The 20765-nt window shown below is 35.7% G+C and overlaps 6 protein-coding genes across 13 annotated transcripts; 3 read left to right on the top strand and 3 right to left on the bottom strand.

Annotated features, from left to right (window-relative positions):
- The first annotated feature begins 336 nt into the window (after positions 1-336).
- On the top strand, positions 337-3801 carry Nd-42 (NADH dehydrogenase (ubiquinone) subunit ND-42). 2 transcript variants are annotated; one of them, XM_076442954.1, is made up of 5 exons: positions 337-495; positions 574-646; positions 804-1451; positions 1535-1927; positions 2008-3801. In XM_076442954.1, the coding sequence occupies exons 2-5, from the start codon at positions 578-580 to the stop codon at positions 2149-2151; spliced, it is 1254 nt and encodes a 417-aa protein (XP_076299069.1). In that variant the 5' UTR covers positions 337-495; positions 574-577; the 3' UTR covers positions 2152-3801. The 2 variants fall into 2 exon arrangements, with proteins under 2 accessions (XP_076299069.1, XP_076299070.1); XM_076442955.1 differs by having other exon boundaries at positions 353-504.
- On the bottom strand, positions 3580-5533 carry Ykt6 (YKT6 v-SNARE homolog). The gene is made up of 4 exons (XM_076442962.1): positions 4867-5533; positions 4424-4705; positions 3867-4138; positions 3580-3800 (listed from the first exon to the last, which is right to left on the bottom strand). Exons 2-4 carry the CDS (start codon positions 4611-4613, stop codon positions 3660-3662), a joined length of 603 nt encoding a protein of 200 aa, XP_076299077.1. The 5' UTR covers positions 4614-4705; positions 4867-5533; the 3' UTR covers positions 3580-3659.
- Mer (ezrin/radixin/moesin family protein merlin) lies at positions 5454-9205 on the top strand. Of its 5 annotated transcripts, none has more exons than XM_076442951.1 (10): positions 5458-5879; positions 6097-6203; positions 6286-6415; positions 6573-6778; positions 7095-7322; positions 7398-7607; positions 7710-7816; positions 8101-8230; positions 8401-8736; positions 8823-9205. In XM_076442951.1, exons 2-10 carry the CDS (start codon positions 6105-6107, stop codon positions 9198-9200), a joined length of 1824 nt encoding a protein of 607 aa, XP_076299066.1. In that variant the 5' UTR covers positions 5458-5879; positions 6097-6104; the 3' UTR covers positions 9201-9205. The 5 variants fall into 5 exon arrangements, with proteins under 5 accessions (XP_076299062.1, XP_076299066.1, XP_076299064.1 ...); XM_076442949.1 differs by having other exon boundaries at positions 5740-5879; positions 6134-6203; XM_076442947.1 differs by having other exon boundaries at positions 5454-5879; positions 7398-7816.
- Pex12 (peroxisomal biogenesis factor 12) lies at positions 5682-14573 on the bottom strand. Its single transcript, XM_076442961.1, has 7 exons — positions 14057-14573; positions 13581-13785; positions 13314-13422; positions 13040-13236; positions 12598-12966; positions 12202-12287; positions 5682-12123 (listed from the first exon to the last, which is right to left on the bottom strand). The coding sequence occupies exons 2-7, from the start codon at positions 13698-13700 to the stop codon at positions 12012-12014; spliced, it is 993 nt and encodes a 330-aa protein (XP_076299076.1). The 5' UTR covers positions 13701-13785; positions 14057-14573; the 3' UTR covers positions 5682-12011.
- Positions 14183-17675, top strand: Ada3 (transcriptional adaptor 3). 2 transcript variants are annotated; one of them, XM_076442952.1, is made up of 2 exons: positions 14183-14857; positions 14944-17675. In XM_076442952.1, the coding sequence occupies exons 1-2, from the start codon at positions 14784-14786 to the stop codon at positions 16382-16384; spliced, it is 1515 nt and encodes a 504-aa protein (XP_076299067.1). In that variant the 5' UTR covers positions 14183-14783; the 3' UTR covers positions 16385-17675. The 2 variants fall into 2 exon arrangements, with proteins under 2 accessions (XP_076299067.1, XP_076299068.1); XM_076442953.1 differs by having other exon boundaries at positions 14187-14857; positions 14939-17675.
- Positions 17383-20282, bottom strand: Atpsync (ATP synthase, subunit C). 2 transcript variants are annotated; one of them, XM_076442963.1, is made up of 5 exons: positions 20126-20282; positions 19547-19628; positions 19359-19451; positions 18542-18647; positions 17383-18146 (listed from the first exon to the last, which is right to left on the bottom strand). In XM_076442963.1, exons 2-5 carry the CDS (start codon positions 19589-19591, stop codon positions 17983-17985), a joined length of 408 nt encoding a protein of 135 aa, XP_076299078.1. In that variant the 5' UTR covers positions 19592-19628; positions 20126-20282; the 3' UTR covers positions 17383-17982. The 2 variants fall into 2 exon arrangements, with proteins under 2 accessions (XP_076299078.1, XP_076299079.1); XM_076442964.1 differs by having other exon boundaries at positions 20093-20147.
- Positions 20283-20765: the final 483 nt, after the last annotated feature.

Raw genomic sequence — 20765 nt, 5'->3', positions numbered from 1 at the left:
CGTGGGAATTTGTGGTGGGGGATGAATAATGCTGTGGCGACACCTATGTGGAAATGCTTGAACCCCTCAGACAATTAGTTTCATCGATCGTTTGTAAGATGCCGCAGCGATGCTTTTTTACGACACGAATAAGTGCGCCAATTATGAATTTCTGTCGACGATTGTTTCGACAATCATAGTTAGAATATTCTAAGAAGTGTACAGCGCACCTTCTTATAACATATGAGACAAACTATTGTTACAAAATGGTTATAAATTCTTCTAATATCATAAGTGAAACATTTTTAATTTTTGGTACTTACAGAGAGGTACTTACAAGTTGAGATAGATCAGTACCAGAATCCACCGCATGGTTTGCGAAATACAACTGTCAATGTATATATGTATAATTAATGTATATACACAAGATCACTGTGACGTCAGCCTAAGCGAAAACATATATAGGGGATAGATCTGGCTACCTTTCTGAAGGCATTTAATTGCCATAAGCCCATAGTAAGTACTGTGCGTATACTGTTGTGTTTTATCAATCGTATTTAAATGTGTTTTATATTTTGACAACATTTCTTCCAGTATAATGGCGTCGATTTTTGGTGTCGGTATTGCAAGAATCAATCCTGTGGCATGTTTCAATCGATTATGTAAGGTTAGTATGCTTAACTAAATACATTTGCATTTGAACTAGATATAATAATGTAAACGTGTTGACGTTAGTCTGGTGTCGTTCGTGTGTGCGATGTTGATAAACGATCGACAGCCTTAAACAATGAAAAGGACCTTGACTTTGATTATTTGACTTTTAGGTATCGAAAAATCACAATGTAGTACAAGTAGCACTGATGACAAGGGTCGCTGACCAAACAAGCAGTCAGACGAATAAACCTCCTCCGTATCCATATTGGGAGAAGGAATGGAGAGGGCTCGACAGATACACTGATCCAATGGTATATAGATTTGATGACAATACCAGATTACTAGTTGTAGATGGTCCACCTGCTATGGGGAAGACTAAAGTCTGTGAAAAAATAGCAGCAGAGTTCGGACTGCTATATATGCCACCACCAACACATGATCAATTGTATATCGATCAATATGGATGCGATTTCAGAACATTAGATCCATATTTGCCACGGATAGCAAAGACTTTCGATTTACCAAGATTTTTGGAAAATCCCAAAGATCAGAGGACAGCGTTATTCCAAGAACATTATTTCTTAATGAGATTAGATCAATACATGAACGCTGTACTCCACATACTATCGACCGGTCAAGGTGTGGTTCTTAATAGATGTGTATACTCGGACATTGTCTTTACCGAGGCCATGAGCAAGGCTGGGTATTTATCTACTATAGTGCAGAATCACTATATGACAATGAGAAATGTTGGATTACACCCTTTTCCAAGACCACACGCAATAATATATTTAGATGCACCTGTAAAGGTTGTGCAGGTAAAATCAATTTGTTATTTTACACCGGTTTACAGTGGAGTGTAATACTTTCATTTACGATCATCGTTTTGTATTGTCTTCAGGATAAAATTAAACAACGAGGTAGACCAGAAGAAGTGAAATCGACATTATTTAGTACGAAATTCTTGACCGATTTAGAACAGGCGTATAAAGAGAAATATCTGAAGTATATGTCTGATCATACGCACATATTAGCTTACGATTGGTCTAAAGAGGCTGATCTTAATGGCATAACGGATGATATAAATAAGTTGAATCTTGACGATTACTCAACTGATATGTTACGAGACTGGGTGTTCAATTCCAGAGAAGATGCTGCTCTTCTCAGAGAGTTCATTGACCAGGAACGAATTGACTTATACTTAAACATGCTGAAGGCATGCGATGCCTTAGTTACAGACGACTTGTTTTTGAGCCCAGACGAGAACTACGCAGAAGAGAAGGCAATAAAGGAGGTGAGCATAGTAATGTTAAACTACTACAATATCTGATGATACAGAAATGATTTACGAATGTGTAATTGTGTTTTCTTTAGCATTTCCCTAGTCAACGATACACGCCTGGTTTCAATCCCAAGTTTGGAGATAAAGTTTTAAACAAAGAAGAAGAGAAGACGTTAACTTTCTGCCGGCAAACTGTCGGGGATTATGTAAATTCAGATTTTGTTAAACCGAAGTAAAGCATCTTTCGGATAGAAGAACATAATTATTCCTATGCTTAGTTTTATAATATAATAAAATAAATACGTTAAACGAAGAGTATGGATTACTTGATTTATGGAAATATTAGCTATAAAGCAGGCTACGATACAAATATGTTTAAGCAATGAATCGTAAGAGGCACTCGAGACATGTTAATTTTTGCAGATATTTTTCAATTTATTCAAAAACTATTTCTTCCAATTGACAAAACTTAAAGAATTCTGAAACTATTTAAAATTTATTGGTAATTCTGTATTACTTACAATTAGTCTCTAAGATTAATCCATATTTTATTTATTTTCCGAATGTGGGAAAAAAATTGTGGTGAAATGAATAAAAATTTCATAGCTTGTTTCTGGAAGTGCATATATTTTCTAAACTGTAAATAATTCGTGGAGTAAATTGATCTATAAAACATGTGATTTTTACTTAATAGTGTTATTATTTATCCATTATCATGTCACAAAAAACATGCCTTAAAAATATACATTGTTTACGAAATTATATTCGCTCATATACACAAAAGTCACAAGTAATTTAAATATATAAGTACAACATTATATATATATATATATGTCGAGGTACAGATTTTTGAAAATTAGAATTTTAAATATCCACAAAGACTGAAATTGTTATTTGCACGTTTCTTTTTGGTAACAGTACAATTTGCATAATATATATGTATAAATGCTTATATTTACCAATAATAATTTACACACGTACAAGATATTTTCATTCGTCAGTACTCTGCAGGTATACAAAATGTATATTTGAGACGATGTAATCAACCTTTTCTATTGATATTACAACAATAAAGTTTATGTAAAAATAGTATATTCTGATCGTATGAGGTTGTTAAAAAGAACATCTTCACCAAGTCGAGTGCTTTTGTTAATTTGCTACAAAATAATATGAGTTAATTTGCTATAAAATGAAAGGGCACTACATATTTCCCAGTTATGCTGTTATATAAATTAAAAAGTTGAACAAACAGATCTCACTTTAGTGCACAAACAAATCTGAACATTGTACTTACAACATCTACTTCTTTTCAGCGAGGTGTTTTCAATTAATTCTATTTGTACCACACTTTCGGAAGTTCTATTCGGATTTAACTAAATAAAATCGGAATGTATATCTGTGTCTGCGAATCATTTACCTTATCGTTTAACTTTCGGATGATACATTCCTGCAGGAAAACAGATAGTCATGATAGATTGCAAGTATAACAGTTGTAGTTCTTTTAAAATCAGTTAAGCGAAGCCGGCAGTGGTTTAACATTTAAGTGTCACCATACATTCTATATATATAAACAATCTGTACATTTAATATTCAACTTTGCACATGACAGAACCAGAAACATCTTTCAATTATTCCTTTTAATGAAACATGTATAATACTAAATATTTGCACTTTGCGCTGTCATTAGAAAATGACAATGTATGTTTGCTGGAGCACAGTCAGCATAATCCGTCGATAAAAGCTTTCAAGGGGCTAAACTGCAACATGAATTAGTTTTTCGTGCAGTCTTATAGAACGCTTTCGACTGTGCACTGAGTCCCTCCGACTTTGAAACAAGATCATCCAATTTCTCTCCTCTTTGAAGGACAGCCTCTAATGTATTTTGCTATAAATTGTATACGAAATAATTATAAAAAGAACTGTTTACACTGGTATTTACTATGTCACTCACCAAAATAATTTTCGTTTCATCCAAGTCATTTTGCACTTTAGTAAAAGCATCCGCTTCAACAGGATTTTGGTACTTGGCTAGGTACAAGTTCAGCTGTGGGAAATCGGTAGTTGCCTCGGTGAGAGTTTCCCATGTTGAACTTGGATATTTTGTAGCAAATTCGTCCATGAATTTTGTAATCAACGTATGAGCTACTCTCCTGGGATATTCATGATCCGATATAAGAACTGCAGCTAAATTGTCTGCTCTCACGTATACGTGACACATGTAGTCTGCGAACAAGTACACTTCGTTACTTTGAAACATTATTGGACTGCAGATCTTTATGCAAAATAAAGATTGACTGCGCCGATTGCAAGGAATAGAAACTAAAATGAATGTTATTTCTTCCCTTAATGATTTTAATAGAGGAGAAATGCTATATTGACATCTTCAATTTTTAAAATTTTCCAACAATTTTGAATTTCATCTACTCAATTTTGCTATAAATGCATAAAGATCTGTAGTCTAAATAGTAATTATTATGAATACGAACGTTGAAACTTTCTGGATCTTACCTCCTTCTTTCACACTTTGTCTGGAACTAATCTGAGTCCTCTCGACAATGGTTTTACTTACAAAACCCATAAACTCTTTAACGCTTCCCCTTTGGAAGAATGAGAATGACTCAACATCATAGGCAGCCTTTATGGTTGTTGCCACCGTAGGCTTTTTATGTAAAACAGATAATGCGTACAACTTTACCATTTTTTGGCTATAAAATAAGCATACTATTTCCAATAGGTTGGGTACTTGTTAACTGGTATGGAGAACCAGTTGGTCAGATAGCATAGAAGACACTAGCAACAAAAGAATAATAATTTAACACACTTGGTTATCGCTCGACGAACTGATTCATTGAACTTTATAAATTCCTAATAATCGACTTACAAAGATAAATCGCTCCTTGTAAATATGTCATAACAAAATAGAAAAAAAGTGCCGTTTTTGTCAAACTTACCACCGTATATAGTATAAACTTTCCTCTTGTTTCAATTTTTTAAATGCCCGACACTCGTCTTAAATGTACATACATTCGATCAGAAACGTATTTACTGCCAGTAAATGATTCAACAACTATTCCTAGTTTCATTCGCGACTACACCTATTCATTACTTCAATTTTAACAGACAAGGAGGCCGCCATTGTGCGGACAAGGGTTCTCAATTCGATAGTATTTTTCAAAACCAGTGAAGCACCGTGGAGCACACATTTGAAACTCAGGAATTTCCTTAGACCATATTAGAATTTTTTATTTCTCTCCTGTGTCTTGCAATCAATGCAAATATTTTTTATTTTGCATAAAGATTCGCAGTCTAGCGATAATTAGTAAAAGAAATCATGTTGTAAGTGACTGGTGACTGCATGTAAATATATTTATACTGATAATCTAAACTATTTTTCGTAAAGATCAAGCTTTTAACGAATAAATCGACTGGCGTACGACTCACGTACGACTTTTGCAATCGATCGATAGCACAGATTTAATTAGAACCGATGATAAACAAAGAACTGGTATATAGAGCGTCTACAGCAGTCTACAGTCTACATTCTACAGTGACAGTGCAGTCATTGCCAGTCATTTGCAGTCACTGGCACTGGTGGTCACTTCAGGTCACTTGGTCATGCTTGGTCACTGGTCACTGGTCACTGGTCACTGCTGAGAGCGAAGTTACTCGAATCGGCTGAAATTAGTGGAAATCATGGAAATAAACTGTTTCGAATTAAGAAACTGAAGACGGTTTCTGTTGGTAGTGGTTGGTAGAGAGCAGTAGAGAGACAGTTCTCTGTGGTGTTGCCCTCTCCGTTTTCTTTTTTGCTTTAGAAATAAAGTGTTGAAAAAGAACGACACGATGTGATGATTCAATGAAGAAACCCTCAGCCAAAATTGTGATGGTCTGTCGCAAGGATCGAGTCGACAAAATTTTAATTACGCGTTTCAATGTATTTGGTCAATATGCTGCGAATGCGTAGGTAAGGTTATCTATCATTCAAGCTTCTTTCTCTCTCTCTTTCTCGCTTTTTCTCTCTCTCTCTCTCTCTCTCTCTCTCTCTCTCTCTCTCTCTCTCGAAATTTATAAACAATTATAACGCTTGGCAGTGTCTTACTAACAAACCCTTTAGCAGCTTCACTTTTTTCTTTTATTTTTTTTATGCGATACTGATTACCTTTGTTTTTCGTGATGTTGAGTGAACATAATGAGGAGTAAAATGCCACCGTTTCGAAGGAAAAAATCTGGAAAATCTTTCCCCGTTAAAGTCTGTACCTTGGATGCTGAGCTGGAATTCAATTTAGAGGTTAGTTGGACTTCATCCTTCTCGGATTACCTTGCCTCTATATATTATGTAAAAATTCGCTGACGATATGTTTCATCTTCAGTGGAGATCAACGGGAAGGGATCTGTTCGATTTAGTCTGCCGTACTATAGGATTAAGAGAAACATGGTATTTCGGGCTTCAGTACGAAGATGCAAAAGGATTCATATCTTGGCTGAAACTAGACAAGAAAGGTAAACTCTAAAGCTCATCGATCTAGTCTGTGTGCGTTGTGTATCTTTCGTCTACGAAAAGAAGGTGCACAGCGGTATAACGGAGAACCTCCGAGCACCTTCTTACCGTGAACGAACGATATATTGTCAATGGAAACTAATCTGGAATGTATTATAGTTCAAGATCAATGTATCTCTCAACAACCCACCACACCCTTCATGTTCTTGGCAAAGTTTTATCCAGAAGACGTTGCCGAAGAACTAGTTCAAGAAGTGACCCAACATTTATTCTTTCTCCAAGTGAAACAAGCTATTCTTTCTATGGACATTTATTGCCCGCCTGAAGCATCCGTATTGTTAGCTTCTTACGCAGTGCAAGCAAAGGTAATTAACTCTATTTAAATAAAACAGTTAAGATTTGGCATTGAAATAATATTTTATTTAGATTTCGTTTGAATTAGTTTAACCAATCTGTTAACTAATAACTAGACTGTTCTGCATCATTTGTGAGAAGCAGGAGTTACATAAAAATTCATTTCATCCCTTAATGGCGTTTTTACATTGAAAACAATGTAACACCATTGTTAGATTTTTCGAATATTTTATTGTTTTACATTTCACCTAGCTAATTTCTCCATAAATGCATAAAGATTTGCAGTCTACTAATAACAAAGGTCTGATATATGCTATGTTTTCTCAGTATGGTGACTATGATGAAGTGTCTTATCGTCCTGGAATGCTTGCCAGTGAGGATTTACTGCCACAAAGGGTTATAGATCAGTATCAGATGACTCCCGAAATGTGGGAAGAGAGAATAAAAGTATGGTACGCGGATCATCGAGGTATGTCTAGAGATGAAGCGGAAATGGAGTATCTTAAGATTGCTCAAGACCTGGACATGTATGGTGTTAATTATTTTCCTATTAGCGTAAGTATCCTCGTTGTAATGAAACGAAATCGTTGAACTGAAATATTACGTTTTCTAACATAATCGAAATTCTAGAACAAGAAAGAGACTGATCTTTGGCTGGGAGTCACAGCCCTGGGATTGAATATCTATGAGAAGGAGAACAAGTTGGCCCCGAAAACTACATTCACGTGGTCGGAGATCCGGCATATTAGTTTTGATGACAAGAAGTTCGTAATTAAACCGGTGGAGAAGACGTCGCCGAACTTCGTGTTCTTCTCGCAGAAAGTTCGCATGAATAAACTGGTAAAAACACAGTCAGATGTTGGCAGCTGGGTGAAGGGTTTGGTAGTTTTAGGATTGAACGAACATAGCAATGACAAAGCTGCTCACATATTATTTGTTAAGATCCTGGACCTGTGTATTGGCAATCACGATCTGTTTATGAGGAGACGCAAACCAGATTCGATGGAGGTGCAGCAGATGAAGGCACAGGCCAAAGAAGAAAAATCAAGGTCAGTTTTCTATCTATTAGAATACGGTATTTTATTCTACTACCGCATTGACGTCTTTAACGCCTTGACTACGTAAAAGTGTATTTATAAACTAAAGGATTCTAGTAGCCTTCTAATTAATCGGCATATTACACAGAGTTAGATAAATGTATGTTCAGAGGTTAGTATACACTTATTTATATGGATTATTACATATCTTTTAGAACAAATCAATGTTTGTACGAGTACTTGCCGGATAGATACTTCGTATTTTGCATGTTCTGTAACAATTTTTATTTTGATAGGAGACAAATTGAAAGGAACAAGCTGGCACGAGAAAAACAACTCAGAGAGGCTGCGGAAAGGGAAAAAGCAGCTATGGAGCAACGACTACTGCAATACCAAGAAGAGATTCGACTAGCGAACGAAGCACTTGTAAGATAATCGTGGTTTTCAACATTTTATCTACCGAAAGTTTATTAATAGGATTCTCAATAATTGTGCTGTACCAAAAGGAAGATTAATATTAGGTTTTGTAAGCGATAGCGCCGCGATTTACAAACACCAATTAGAATAAACAATAATTTGAACGAAATCTATTACAGAGAAGATCCGAAGAGACTGCAGACCTGTTGGCCGAGAAGAGCCGCGTTGCTGAAGAGGAAGCAATGTTGCTGAGCCAGAAAGCTTCAGAGGCGGAACAGGAGATTACGCGTATTCGATTGAACAATATGAAGACAGAAGAGGAGAAGGTTCACCTAGAGAGGAAGACTAGGGAAGCCGAATTGCTAACTGAAAGATTGGTGCAAGAGTCAGAGAGAAGAGCGGCGGAAGCTGAGAAACTGAAAGATGAATTGTTACGTGCACGTATTGCAGAAAAAGAAGCGAAGGAGAAGCTGCTCGAGTTCCTCAGCAGAAACGCTTACACCGCCACCATAGCCGTGAGTAGACTTCACACTCCACTAACGAGGTATTCTTGTTTTCGAGAGGCATCGACCATTTAATTTTTGCATACTTTGTCTTGTAGTCTGTGCCAAATCTATTCCCGTCGACGCAAGTGCTTCCGTCAGACTTGCAAGCGGATCTTCAAACGTTGCAACTGGACACAGAACCGTTACCAGCTGACTTGACGTCATACGATCTAATTGCCGACGGTGATGTTGACCAATTGTCCTTAGAAATCGAGAAAGAAAGAGTAGACTATTGGGAGAAGAGCAAACACTTACAGGAACAGCTGAGAGAATTGCGCACAGAGATCGAAGTGATGAAAGTCGGAGAGAAACAGTGCGAACTAGATCAGTTGCACGAGGAACAAGTGCGACTCGGTGAAAATAAGTATAGTACGTTGAAAAAAGTGAAGTCTGGATCCACCAAGGCCAGAGTCGCTTTTTTCGAGGAATTATAGTTCTACCTATATTTGAAAAAACAAATAGACACTTGTGTGGACGCAACAAGAAACGAAGTAACATACGATCGGGTATGAGAGCTATGAGACATAGAAATCATGTTAAACACGTGCGTATGTATACGTTGTAGAATACTGGAACGTACGTTTCACCTATACATAACTATCTGTACATTTTGCTTCATTCGTATGCATTAGTAACCGTTCGATTTACTTACTAATATTTAAACCGTCGAAGTTATTATTAGTCCATACGTTAGTTTTCTCATTGAACGGTAATCTCAGTAAAAAAAGAAAAAACAGAAAACGTTTCCTTTCTCCTGAGCTTGCAGTTTCACTGTACACCATCATCTATTTGCACGTAACTGCAGAAGTAACTTTCGATTTCGAACGACTTTTGCTAGAGTAAATTTTCACGAACAGAAAGTACATACGCAGAAATCAAAATTACAACTTAGACTCTCTAGGTATTACAATTATAGATAGACCTAAGGTTAATTCCTGAAAGCGCTCCGACATAGAGGTTTTTCACTCGGAATTAACCCTTACACAAACCAAATTCATCTTTTTTACAGATTAAACTCGCCCTTCTACAGACCAAATTCATCCTTTTGCAAATCAAATTCATCTAATGGACGACTCGAGAATGAAATAACACAATTTTGTCGTGATTTTATTGGAATATATACATCTACATATTTTACATCTGTTCATTGTTACACGAAATAAAATTTTGAATTTCGAAATAGTGAATTTGGTTTGCAATGAAGGCGAATATGATCTGCAAAATGGTGAATTTCGAGTGAAAAACCTGTATCATTGTTTCCATAGATATCTGTTAAAAACCTGTGCAAAGCGTGTAGATAAAGTTAAGTCAGTAGAGTCAAGTGAAAGCACACACGTGCGTAATAGAGAATTTATATTTTTCTGAAACGTAAATGTTATCGGTGAAACTCTAATGTTTGATATCGCATGTATTTCTTAATGCTTCTATATTTTTTATATAATTCCTTGGTGTTACACAGGACTAGCGATATTATAAAGCATGCATAGATACTGTTGCTGTCGAAAACTGTTAGTACTCAAATATGAAATTATTGAATGCATGTCCTTTGGAATGTGTCGTTACAAGACGCACATACCCTATAGCAAAATGCATTGAAGCAGCAGTCTAGTCAAACAACTTATGAAAATGAACTCTGGCTATCCACCAGAATCACGACTAGAAATGGCAATAAATATCTCGATTTGATTTTTAATTATTACACAAATTTTACAAATAGTATATCAATTTTGTAAAGTGAATATATAGTATCAATTTTCGTAATACGATATACTGACCTCGTAAGAAATTATGATAAAGCATTGATTATACTTTTGAAAGTCTGATAATGGTGAAGGCAATACATACTCGTGCACCGGTCACTTTTACGGAAGTAAGCTTTTTAAAAAGACTGTCGATGTTTATGTAGCTTTCACATGAAAAGATAGAGTAGGTTGTGCTCGTAAATTCATGTTTCTAATGTTGCTAGGGAAAGAATAAATTTTCAAATTGTTGACCAATGCATGAGCGTGTACGTTGACATTGTGTTAAGAAATCTGTGTATAGATTGTAAAGCGAAATATTGTTAAACGATTTTTACGCCATGAAACGACATGCTACGGTATAGTTAGTTTGATTAGACTAGAGCAGTAGAATATTTGTGCATTAATTGTGGCCTTGAAAAGGAATGTTCCTATCGATGTGATAGAGAACTCAGTGTTCGAGTATTTTATTATAGGAGTTTTTCACTTATTTTTTTATAAAAAGCAATATACAGAATTCGTGCATTTTAAGCATTCGATGCGAGTATAAGTGAATGATAATTTTTTGTAGTAATAAATTCGTCGTTCCTAGACATTTTTATAATTACAATTCAATGGAAAATTATTACGAAAAAAAAATATTTTTCATAAATACAGAAAATACTATAAAAAGAAAGGATTTTTTAACTTTTATGCAATATTAAGCATTGCGTGTATTTTGTAAACCTGCATTCCTAAAATATCATTTTATCCTTCCCCTTTTACAACAATTTATTTGTTTTTAATACTTCAAATTTATTCAAATAATTCAGTACGAAAGGTAATAGTTAACAATTTTATGTGTGAGAATTTTTGATTGTCCACGGTCTGGAATGTTTGTTTGAAGCAATATATAAGTGCCTTTCATAGAAAACACTGCATGTTGTTATGTAACTGCTACTCGAACACTGATTATTTAATCGTACGAAAATAATTGTATACAAATTGTTAGATTTTTAAAACGTAGCTCTTTCGTGTTATAAACCAATCTGCTTCGTAGACTTTAGGGAATTGTTGAATTTTTAGTATTCCGTACTGAATATAATTATGTTGCGTAAGAATCTTGACCAAAAATGTGGTGCGAGTGTTCGTAATTGGATTCGATAGCTGGAACTTCTGGCGCCGTTGTCTGTGATTCGCATACGCGAGTGTATTGGATGCTAATCGAAAAGTGCTTCGGCCATAATCAGTATTTTCTGTAATATAGTTGAATGTACCTGTAAATGTAATTCACAACTGCTTAATCAATTAGTGTACTTTATAATCGATGCCATGTTTTCTTCCTTAGACTCCAGGTTAATAATACACTTTACAATATAATATGCAATAAATATACCAATATTTTCATTGGTGTTGTCGATCAACTTTTACTCTCCTCCATAAATTAACCATAAAATATATTAAGAATAAGAATACCTCTTTACATATTCGTATTTACAGTGTATCTTAAACAATTTTATGCGTCGCTTAATCTAAGTACAAACGTATTAAATCGTCCTCTTCAGCAGGATAACTCGTCACTGGACATTTTTTAGTTTCTCGTATCACAGGAAGAATACACTGATAGCAGAATGCGTATCTGTAAAATTGAATATTTATAGACTAACAATTCTTTACTTACATTTTCGATATTATTTTTTAGGAAACGTGTACATACCCAGAAATAGAAAGTACCACAGGCACTCTGAACTCTTTACAACAAATGGGACATTTCCCTTTATATTGTTTGGCTATTTCTGGAATCTAATAGCAATCAGCATTAATTTATGATGAATTCAAAATAAAAATTTTCCACTTGATTTGCAACCAACTGGAGTAAAATAAAAATTTATTTTCTTTTTTAGTATGTTTAATAGGTCGAAAATAATATAACAGTATTTTTAAATTCTTCTAATGTATTCACTGTTTCGAATTATACCTACTCATTTTTGTCATAAATGCATAAAATCCGCTGTCTAAATATTCATGATAAAGCAACTATGATGATTGGACAGAAGTATAGCACTCAACTTCCACTCCAGTTTCTTGCTAACTGTCTAATGATGATTCTTACCTTTGGTGATGGTGGAACAGGTAAAGACATCAAACTTTTCTCGTAATGCTCCTGATTCCACCACGATAGAAATTGAAGGAAGAATGCCCCAAATTCTAGAGATGTAGTTACCGATCGTTGAAGTATATGTATGCTATCGCTGATGCCAAAGGAGTTGTGCTTTATTTTTCGTAATAAATCAGCAATGCTTAGCACTGGTACTGGTACAGCATACGTCAACGTAACAGATAAAATTCTCAGAAGTGGTGACTGATATACTGATTTCCCAGCAACGTAAAGTATATAATTGTACAATACCATGAATTCGTATATCATAAAGGTTGTCGTGTACCCCTTGACAACGCAATCACGATATAATCTCTGCCATTTCTGTAATAAAAAATTAATTATAATTTTAGAAAGTTTTTGTATTTTAACAAATTATAAATGTTAATATACTTACGGATCGTGGAGCAGATCCATCTATTTTTTCCAGTTGATACCTCTGACTTGATTTTTGAAGTTTATTTTTTAAATATGGGAATAAAACAGTTAATATCAAACATAGTTTCTCTTGCCTCTTCGATAATTTATGTTTAATTTTAGAATCCTTTATTGCTATACGTTTCAAGCCATAGAATGCTTCAGAAAAAGATGCAGCTGGAATTTATATATGTAACGATAATAAGTATCATTTTCTAAATTATTCAAAAATATAGCAGCAGTTGGATACTTACAATATTTTTTGAAATAATGTCTTTGGAGAATTATATTAAAAATTAAGTAAGCTTCATCTGACCATCTGAGAAGGTGTCCATATCGTTCGAGATTAAATGACAAAATAAACTAGAAGAAAAACTTTATTGATAATACATTATTATTATTCTGTACATAATCTATCAGTGCATTCTACTAGTGTATCAATAACATATATGGTTAAAGAACCAATTATATATGACATTATATTTTATGTATTAGACAAATTAACAGTAAACATAACCTACCGAAAAGAGCTTTTTGAAGGCCGGTTGAACAGTTGACGCAAACGATTCCTGAGCTATAATTTCGAATATAGACGGTCTTATAAACGTAGTTCCAGTTAAATGCGCTCCTTTTTCAGCCATAATTTATATCCTTCCTTAAACGTCACTGTACACCTTTTCATTATTTACACTTTACACTTTGACCTATGACCACCTATGACCCCCACTGTAATTTCTTACATAAATTAGAAACATTTCAAACTCTGAGGGAGCTTTATCAAAACTTTATTGATGCATATATATATATAAAATAATATGTATATATATATATACATATTATTTTAGATCTTTATGCATTTATGAAGAAATTGGCTACTCATATAAATAGGTGAACTGTAAAACAGTAAAAATTAAATAAATCTAAAGGTACATATTTAGTGTTATGTTGTTTTCAGATGTAAAAAAACTATTAGGGGATGAAATGAATTTTTATTTACCTCTCACTGCCCACAATCCGCTGTCTATTTATCATAAATGAAATTTTTAAATATCATGCTGAAGCGTAAAATTGAAGGTTTCGTGACAGAAACCGCAAATGACGTCATAAGTATCCAATATAAAAAATAGGTTACGGACGTTTGTGCAAATTTTCCTATTGCTATACTACAGCTATACTATTATAATGAGACAATACCAATCAAAGAGAAACTTCGATTCTTTTTCTCATAAAAGTTTCTATATTTCAATCTATTTTATCCAGTAGCAGATGCGGTAACCACAATTGTGCAGGTTATGAGAGCAATTCGGTTGCGAAAGTTTACGCGAATTTCATTTGATGTGTCTAATATAATTATAACATGGTAGATTAGTGATAATTATAACTTCAATTTAAAATTATTCCCGCGAAAACACGCTTTTCTGCAGGCTATTTTGGCTAATTCGCCGTTAGATGACACCATTGATCCACTATCGCGCTTTCATGTGGGTGTTTAGGTAGTTGGAATAAACAATATTTTGCTAATAAACTTATGAGAATAAAACTACATTTTATCCGATTGGTTACAATTGGGTGAAAATCGATCGACCCATTCTGCATATTGTTGTCTCAGTCGAACAAAACAGTCACTGTCGAAGTTGATTGTGGATACTTTGTAACCTATAATACGTGACGACGTCTTCAAACAATGAATTATTGACAAATCGAAGATAACAAATCAAACTTGAATGACAATTAAACTTCTCGAGGTAACGCTGAAATTCTCGGCCGATGGCAAACTGAAGAATCAATTGCTAAAGAGGTAAAGGATCTATATAAGTATGAAAATGGGAGGAAAATGAGGCAATGGTAGTGAAGTCATTTAAAAATGAATGTTTCTTAGTATAGTAACAACGTGACCGACACCAGAACATTCGCTTATTGTATTACGCTTACCACCATGTCGGGTAAAGGCAAGCAAAGTTCCAAAAAAGCTATCATCAAAGTCAGAGAGAGTGGAAAGACTGTACAGTCTTCGACGCTTAACTCGGACACAAGCTCGGAAAGCATGGAGACAACGATGTCTCTATCTATTTTAAAAATTGTCGACAACAGCCGTCTTCTTCCGAGATACACTAGCATTCTACAGCGGAACATGGAAGACGGTGTTGGAATGGAAGACCTGGATACACTGCAACTAGAATTAGAAATGCTTCTCTCCTCCGTTGTTGTACGACATCGTATGATTCAAGAGGAGATAGCGAACTTGTCGTCAGCGGAAGAACGGAGGGACAGAAGATCTAAGAGCGGCAAGGGTCTTTCGCTTCTGGACAAGAAAGTTCGTGAAGAGAAGTTTAAGCCAAAGGAACTTAACACTAAAACTCAATCACCTTTACCAGCCAAGCTTTTCAAACAAAAAGCCGTAGCTAGTTCGAATTCTCAGGTCATTCCAAGTGTCCATGAAATGTCTAGAATCGAAGGTTCCAAATCTGAATCGCCAAAGTTACTTCTACCAAAAAACGATACTCCGAACAAGTTTTGGGCATCTGTCGACCCATATTGTACAGACATTATGCCGGACGATATAAAGTTATTAGAAGAATTAATCGCTACGCACGGCGATATCAGCGAGTTCAAGAAGATTCCTCCACTGGGCAGACATTACAGCCTAATGTGGGCCCATAACGATTTGTTGCAAGAGGAGGATGCGGCGAATCCAAATAGGGACAAGAAGAAAAGTCGTTCCGATGTGTCTTTGTTAGTAGGAAAAAATGACAAAAAAGCACATAGTATAGCAGGACCTCTGACACAGAGACTGGTCTCTGCTTTGCTGGAGGAAAATGTGTACGTTGCGAATAACAACACAGATAACAAACTCTTCAGGGATAGTGATCCTCCCGTTTTAAGGGACCTCACTATACAGAACTCTATTAATCTAGAATTAAGGATGCACAAAGAACTTGTTGAACAGGGAATTTTAGAGCCAGACGCGCAGAAGAAAGGCCAGGACGACGATGAAATTTTGATGGAAATTAAGAGATGCCAGCAAGAACTTACTGCTCTTTCTAATCATAATGTAATGCAACTGAAAAGGCTGTTGAATTTGGCGCAGGAAGAGAGTAAACGACAAGCATTGAAAAGAAAAATCAGTACGGCTGATAACGAAGTGATAGAACATTATAAGAAATTGATGCTGTCGAAACAACGGAAAGTGCCATTGACAAAGAAAGAACAGGAAAAGGCATGGTCCTGTCTACGGGAAAGAGAAAACCTTCTAGATCAACTTAACATGTTACCACACAACAATTTAGGAGACTCGCAAATAGGCTTTGGCAATACTGTAAATTAATTTTTTTTTTACGATGCCATATGTCACGATGTCTACATAAAGAGATGTAATAATATCGAGAGATTTAATTTTTAAACTAAAACATGTAAATTTCATTGAAAACTGCGACGGAGAACGTTTTTAAATGAATAAAGACAAGACTTCACTTACATTTTTTTAAGCAAACGATACTTCTAATTCACTCGTATTATCCTTGGAGAGCATTCACTTAGATGAGAAAGTAAAACGTAAAGCATTTCATGCATTACTGTATAAAATTCTATATGGTACTGTACCCCTGTAAATCAATAAACACTAAACTTTAAATTATATTTGCTATGTTAAATTTATGCATAGATACATATTAGTAAGTAAAGTCTCTAATATAATTCGTTAAGACTACCAGCTGTTTCAATCTAATAAATTAATGACTACAAAATTTAAGTTTAATTAGAATAATGCCTACATACATTTGGCCTATGTTCAATACTGTTATGAACAACTGTTCTCGAATTTACGTTTCATATTTAATAAACACACATAGAAAACAAACATACGTGTACTCATTTATATGCTTATGTTGTAATTGTATGTATATTAAGTAACATAAGTTTGTAATATCACCTTCATTGATTTTGATGAAATTTTTATTTTAGACACAGATAAAATAGTTGAAAATCGTGACCATCACCTTTTTTCACAATTTTACTCGAGTGGTGACTTTGAGGCGCTTTTTTCATAAAATGAAAAAAATCATATAGTATAGAATTATTCTAGGTCGGAAGAAATATTTGGTTTTCGAATGCAAAGGGTTAACTTTTTATACATATTATCCTAGTAAACTAATTCTTCTAACATCTGAAAAAGGCTAAAGTCGTTTGGTTGAATTTGAAAAAAGTGATCACAGGTTTTAAAGGATATATCCACTGAAATGTCTCGCGTACTTCTAGAAACTATAGAATGTCGTCGAGCTATCAAGGAGAAGGAGAACTGAAATAAATGATGAATACAATAAAGAATATTTTCACGACAAAAGTGTTTATTCGATATCACTGTACAGTTCTTCGTCAAGAGTTACCTCAACAACGTGCGCACGCGACGGCACAATGATAAGCCATATCCGGGTAACAAAAACGTTCAAAAGTGTAGTACTACTCTTTTGGATCGGTATATTAATGTCAAATACGTAACGTGCGTATTATGTATGGGGGTATGCAAGTGAGGCTGTTTTTTTCTTTTCACTTTTTTAATAAACTTCCAGTAACGTCTTCGTTTATACTGATTTGTATTCTTTTTTTTATAACAATGTGAATTACGCTACATGAGACACAGTAGACCATGAAATGATTATAAACAAGTCAAAAGGCTTGATGGGGGTAAGACGGTCCGATCGATGTTTTCGAAACGTGTGTGTACAGCCCGGGTTAATATTTGCATGAATTTGTTGTCGTACCGTCGCACACCCCGTCGAACCAGATAATCGAGCTTCCTCTAATGATTTCATGGCATCCCGTTTACCAAGAACAACCTCCGCTGTTCCCAAATCAGAGTCAGAAGACGCTGTGTCTTGGCAGTGACGCACTAAAACTATCAGAAATTTTTTATGCGATTTTGGTGACTTAGAACGCGAACAAGAGCAGGAAGGCCATCATAAGGCAGAAAAGACCCATGGCCTCGGACAGGGCAAAGCCCAAGATGGCGTACGAGAAAAGCTGCTGCTTGAGAGAAGGATTCCTGGCATAACCAATGATCAAAGATCCGAATACCGAACCAATTCCAGCACCTAAAAATCGTAACAGGGATCTTCTCAGTATTTTTCAAAACAGAATCATACATGTAAACAGAAATTTATAACTGTACTGTGATCAGGAGTGCTCAAGGAAGTAGGGATTAAACGACAAACAATAGAAGGAACGCTATCATCAGGCAGAAAAGACCCATTGCCTCTGATAACGCAAAACCGAGAACAGCATAGCTGAACACCTGCTGTTTCAGGGATGGGTTTTTGGCATAAGCAAGAATCAGGGAACCAAAAATTAATCCGATACCAACCCCTGGAAAAAGGAGAATGAAAAGAGATAGAGATTATTACAAAGGAACGAGAAACAGGAATTAAGTCTGCAAAAAAAACGGCACCATCAAAGGAATGTAAGAGTGTGCTTTTTAATTAATCTATACCTGATCCAGCAACACCGACAGTGGCTGCACCGGCACCAATGAACTTGGCAGCAGAGTCGATGTCACGGCTGATTGTGGATGTTTGGAAGTTACGCAGAATAGGTGACTGCAGAAAATAATCGGAAAAGTAGTTTTCATAGCAATTACGCAATAAAGCATTAACACTATTAAATTCATGAGTTTCCGCATTGCACATTTTAAAAATATAGAACTTTTTGTACTTGAGTTTTTATTGTTTTATGTGATCAGATATCAATGGTTTAAAATAATTCCAGGTTACCTAAGTATCCCTACACTGCAACAATGTAGCTTATATAATCACCACTGCAATGTAGCATACTTGATCAATACATTGAAAGAATCAAGCTAAATTTACTCCATCTTCAATGAAAACGAAGATTGCCAAACAAACTGCATTTGCTTCAATCATCAAACTGCAAGCGTAATCTTGGCAAGATAAAAAAAATCAAAAGTTCCTAATTAAAATAATCAATTTCACGTGAAACTATTTTTTGATCGATTGTTACGTAAATTTCAATGTTTTGTAAACTATAATGAATCTTAATCTCGATGATTACACACATTCCCAGTGTCATGGCTTCAGCAATGATTAATGGACCACGCATCAACAGACAATGTCAATACAAAAATCTGCAGTTTATGAATGCTTGTATACCCACATTAAATCGATTAATAATTTATCTTTTAAGTGAAGAAAAGTGTTCGAATATAAGAATAAAATCGCTTATGTAACCTCGCATGGGGAAGAGGTTATGCAATGTGTAAAAATATGAACTGCAGTCCACAGAACGCTCACCTGGCTTTGGATTTGATTTTGTTGGAGAATTTGGCTGTGGTTGACCACGGCACTGCTCAGCGGCCGGATGTAGCTCTTGGTTCCAGAGACCAACTGCGAAAACGATCCAAAATCACGATGAAAAGCGTTATATAATAATCTCGTGGACGTGTGAGCTGGAAAAAAATGTAAAATAATTTTCTACTCACGGTGGACCTGGCAAGAGGTGCGATGAATCGGGTGCAAGCGAACATGGTGACGTTTGACGTTATGTGGTCGGTGAGAGAGTACCTGTAAAACGACCGGACGACAACGTTTAATAAAAGAGATAGCTTTTTCGAGGAGTTCGTACGTAAGACGCGTGCACACCCCGCGATCTATACTGAAGAACCACTAGGCCACGAACTGTATGCGCGAACGCGGATTACGTAACGCGTTATACTAAACCGTTCGACACAGAGAAGTTCACGGAGAGTAGCAAGGTCGAAATAAACCGTGAAAAATAATGATTTCTCCGTTGCCAAGGTAGCAACAATTACTGACAATATGGAACAGAACGACGGAAGATCGAATGTTACACTAGAAAAATGGCTACTAAATACTCGTGTTCTTCCTCGATGGCCGTGCCGAGTTTTCTCACAGATTATATCACGAGAAATATTAATGAATAAATCGTATTTTTGTAGATGATCTAACGCGAAAACGAGTCAACCGGAAGATTCACGCGATATTATCGAAGATTTCTTTGAATTTACCACGGTGTTCAACCAGCGGGCGGTCGGACTTACCAGAGGACAATGTCGAAGAGGCGGTAAGAAGACCCGGCCTTTGGAATGTTGAATTCGTGAGTGACTAGAGAACGAACTGAGTCCACGAACAGCCTATCCTGACGGACCGAGAAGAACCGACTTCCGTGCAATGACCTATTCGCCACTTCCAACGGGCCGAGGATCGCCGACTCGCAGTATCGACCAACCGAATTTAGCCGAACGCCGTTTTATCTGCAATTACTGATCGATTCAACACCCATCGCGCATTTCCGGCAACATTTTCCCTGTTTAATTCGGAATTATTATTTACGAACAATTCTTATCTCCTCCAATTACATCTTTTCCAGATTCAATCTCTTAAAAAACCATTCAATTTTAACGAAATCGTTTGCGAACACAAACGCTTGTTTGACTATGTATACATATAGTTACTGGTGATTTAACTTCGGTTATGTACATATGTGCACACATGAAAACCAGAGTATTCGTCTATCAGAATGCATCGTATGAAGTTGGCTTAAAATTTGAAATTTCCATGGAAGCCAGTTGAAAGGTACGTATGTATTCAAAGAAAAGTGCTCGCAGAACTTTTTCGTTACCGACGCTAAAAATTGATGCACATGCGCGTGAAACCCGTGCAATATTCCACTGGTGCAAA

This window comes from Lasioglossum baleicum, chromosome 18 (assembly GCF_051020765.1).
Source record: "Lasioglossum baleicum chromosome 18, iyLasBale1, whole genome shotgun sequence".
Lineage (NCBI taxonomy): Eukaryota > Metazoa > Arthropoda > Insecta > Hymenoptera > Halictidae > Lasioglossum > Lasioglossum baleicum.
The sequence above is the reverse complement of the archived record's forward strand: the minus strand, read 5'-3'. Positions and strand labels throughout refer to the sequence as shown.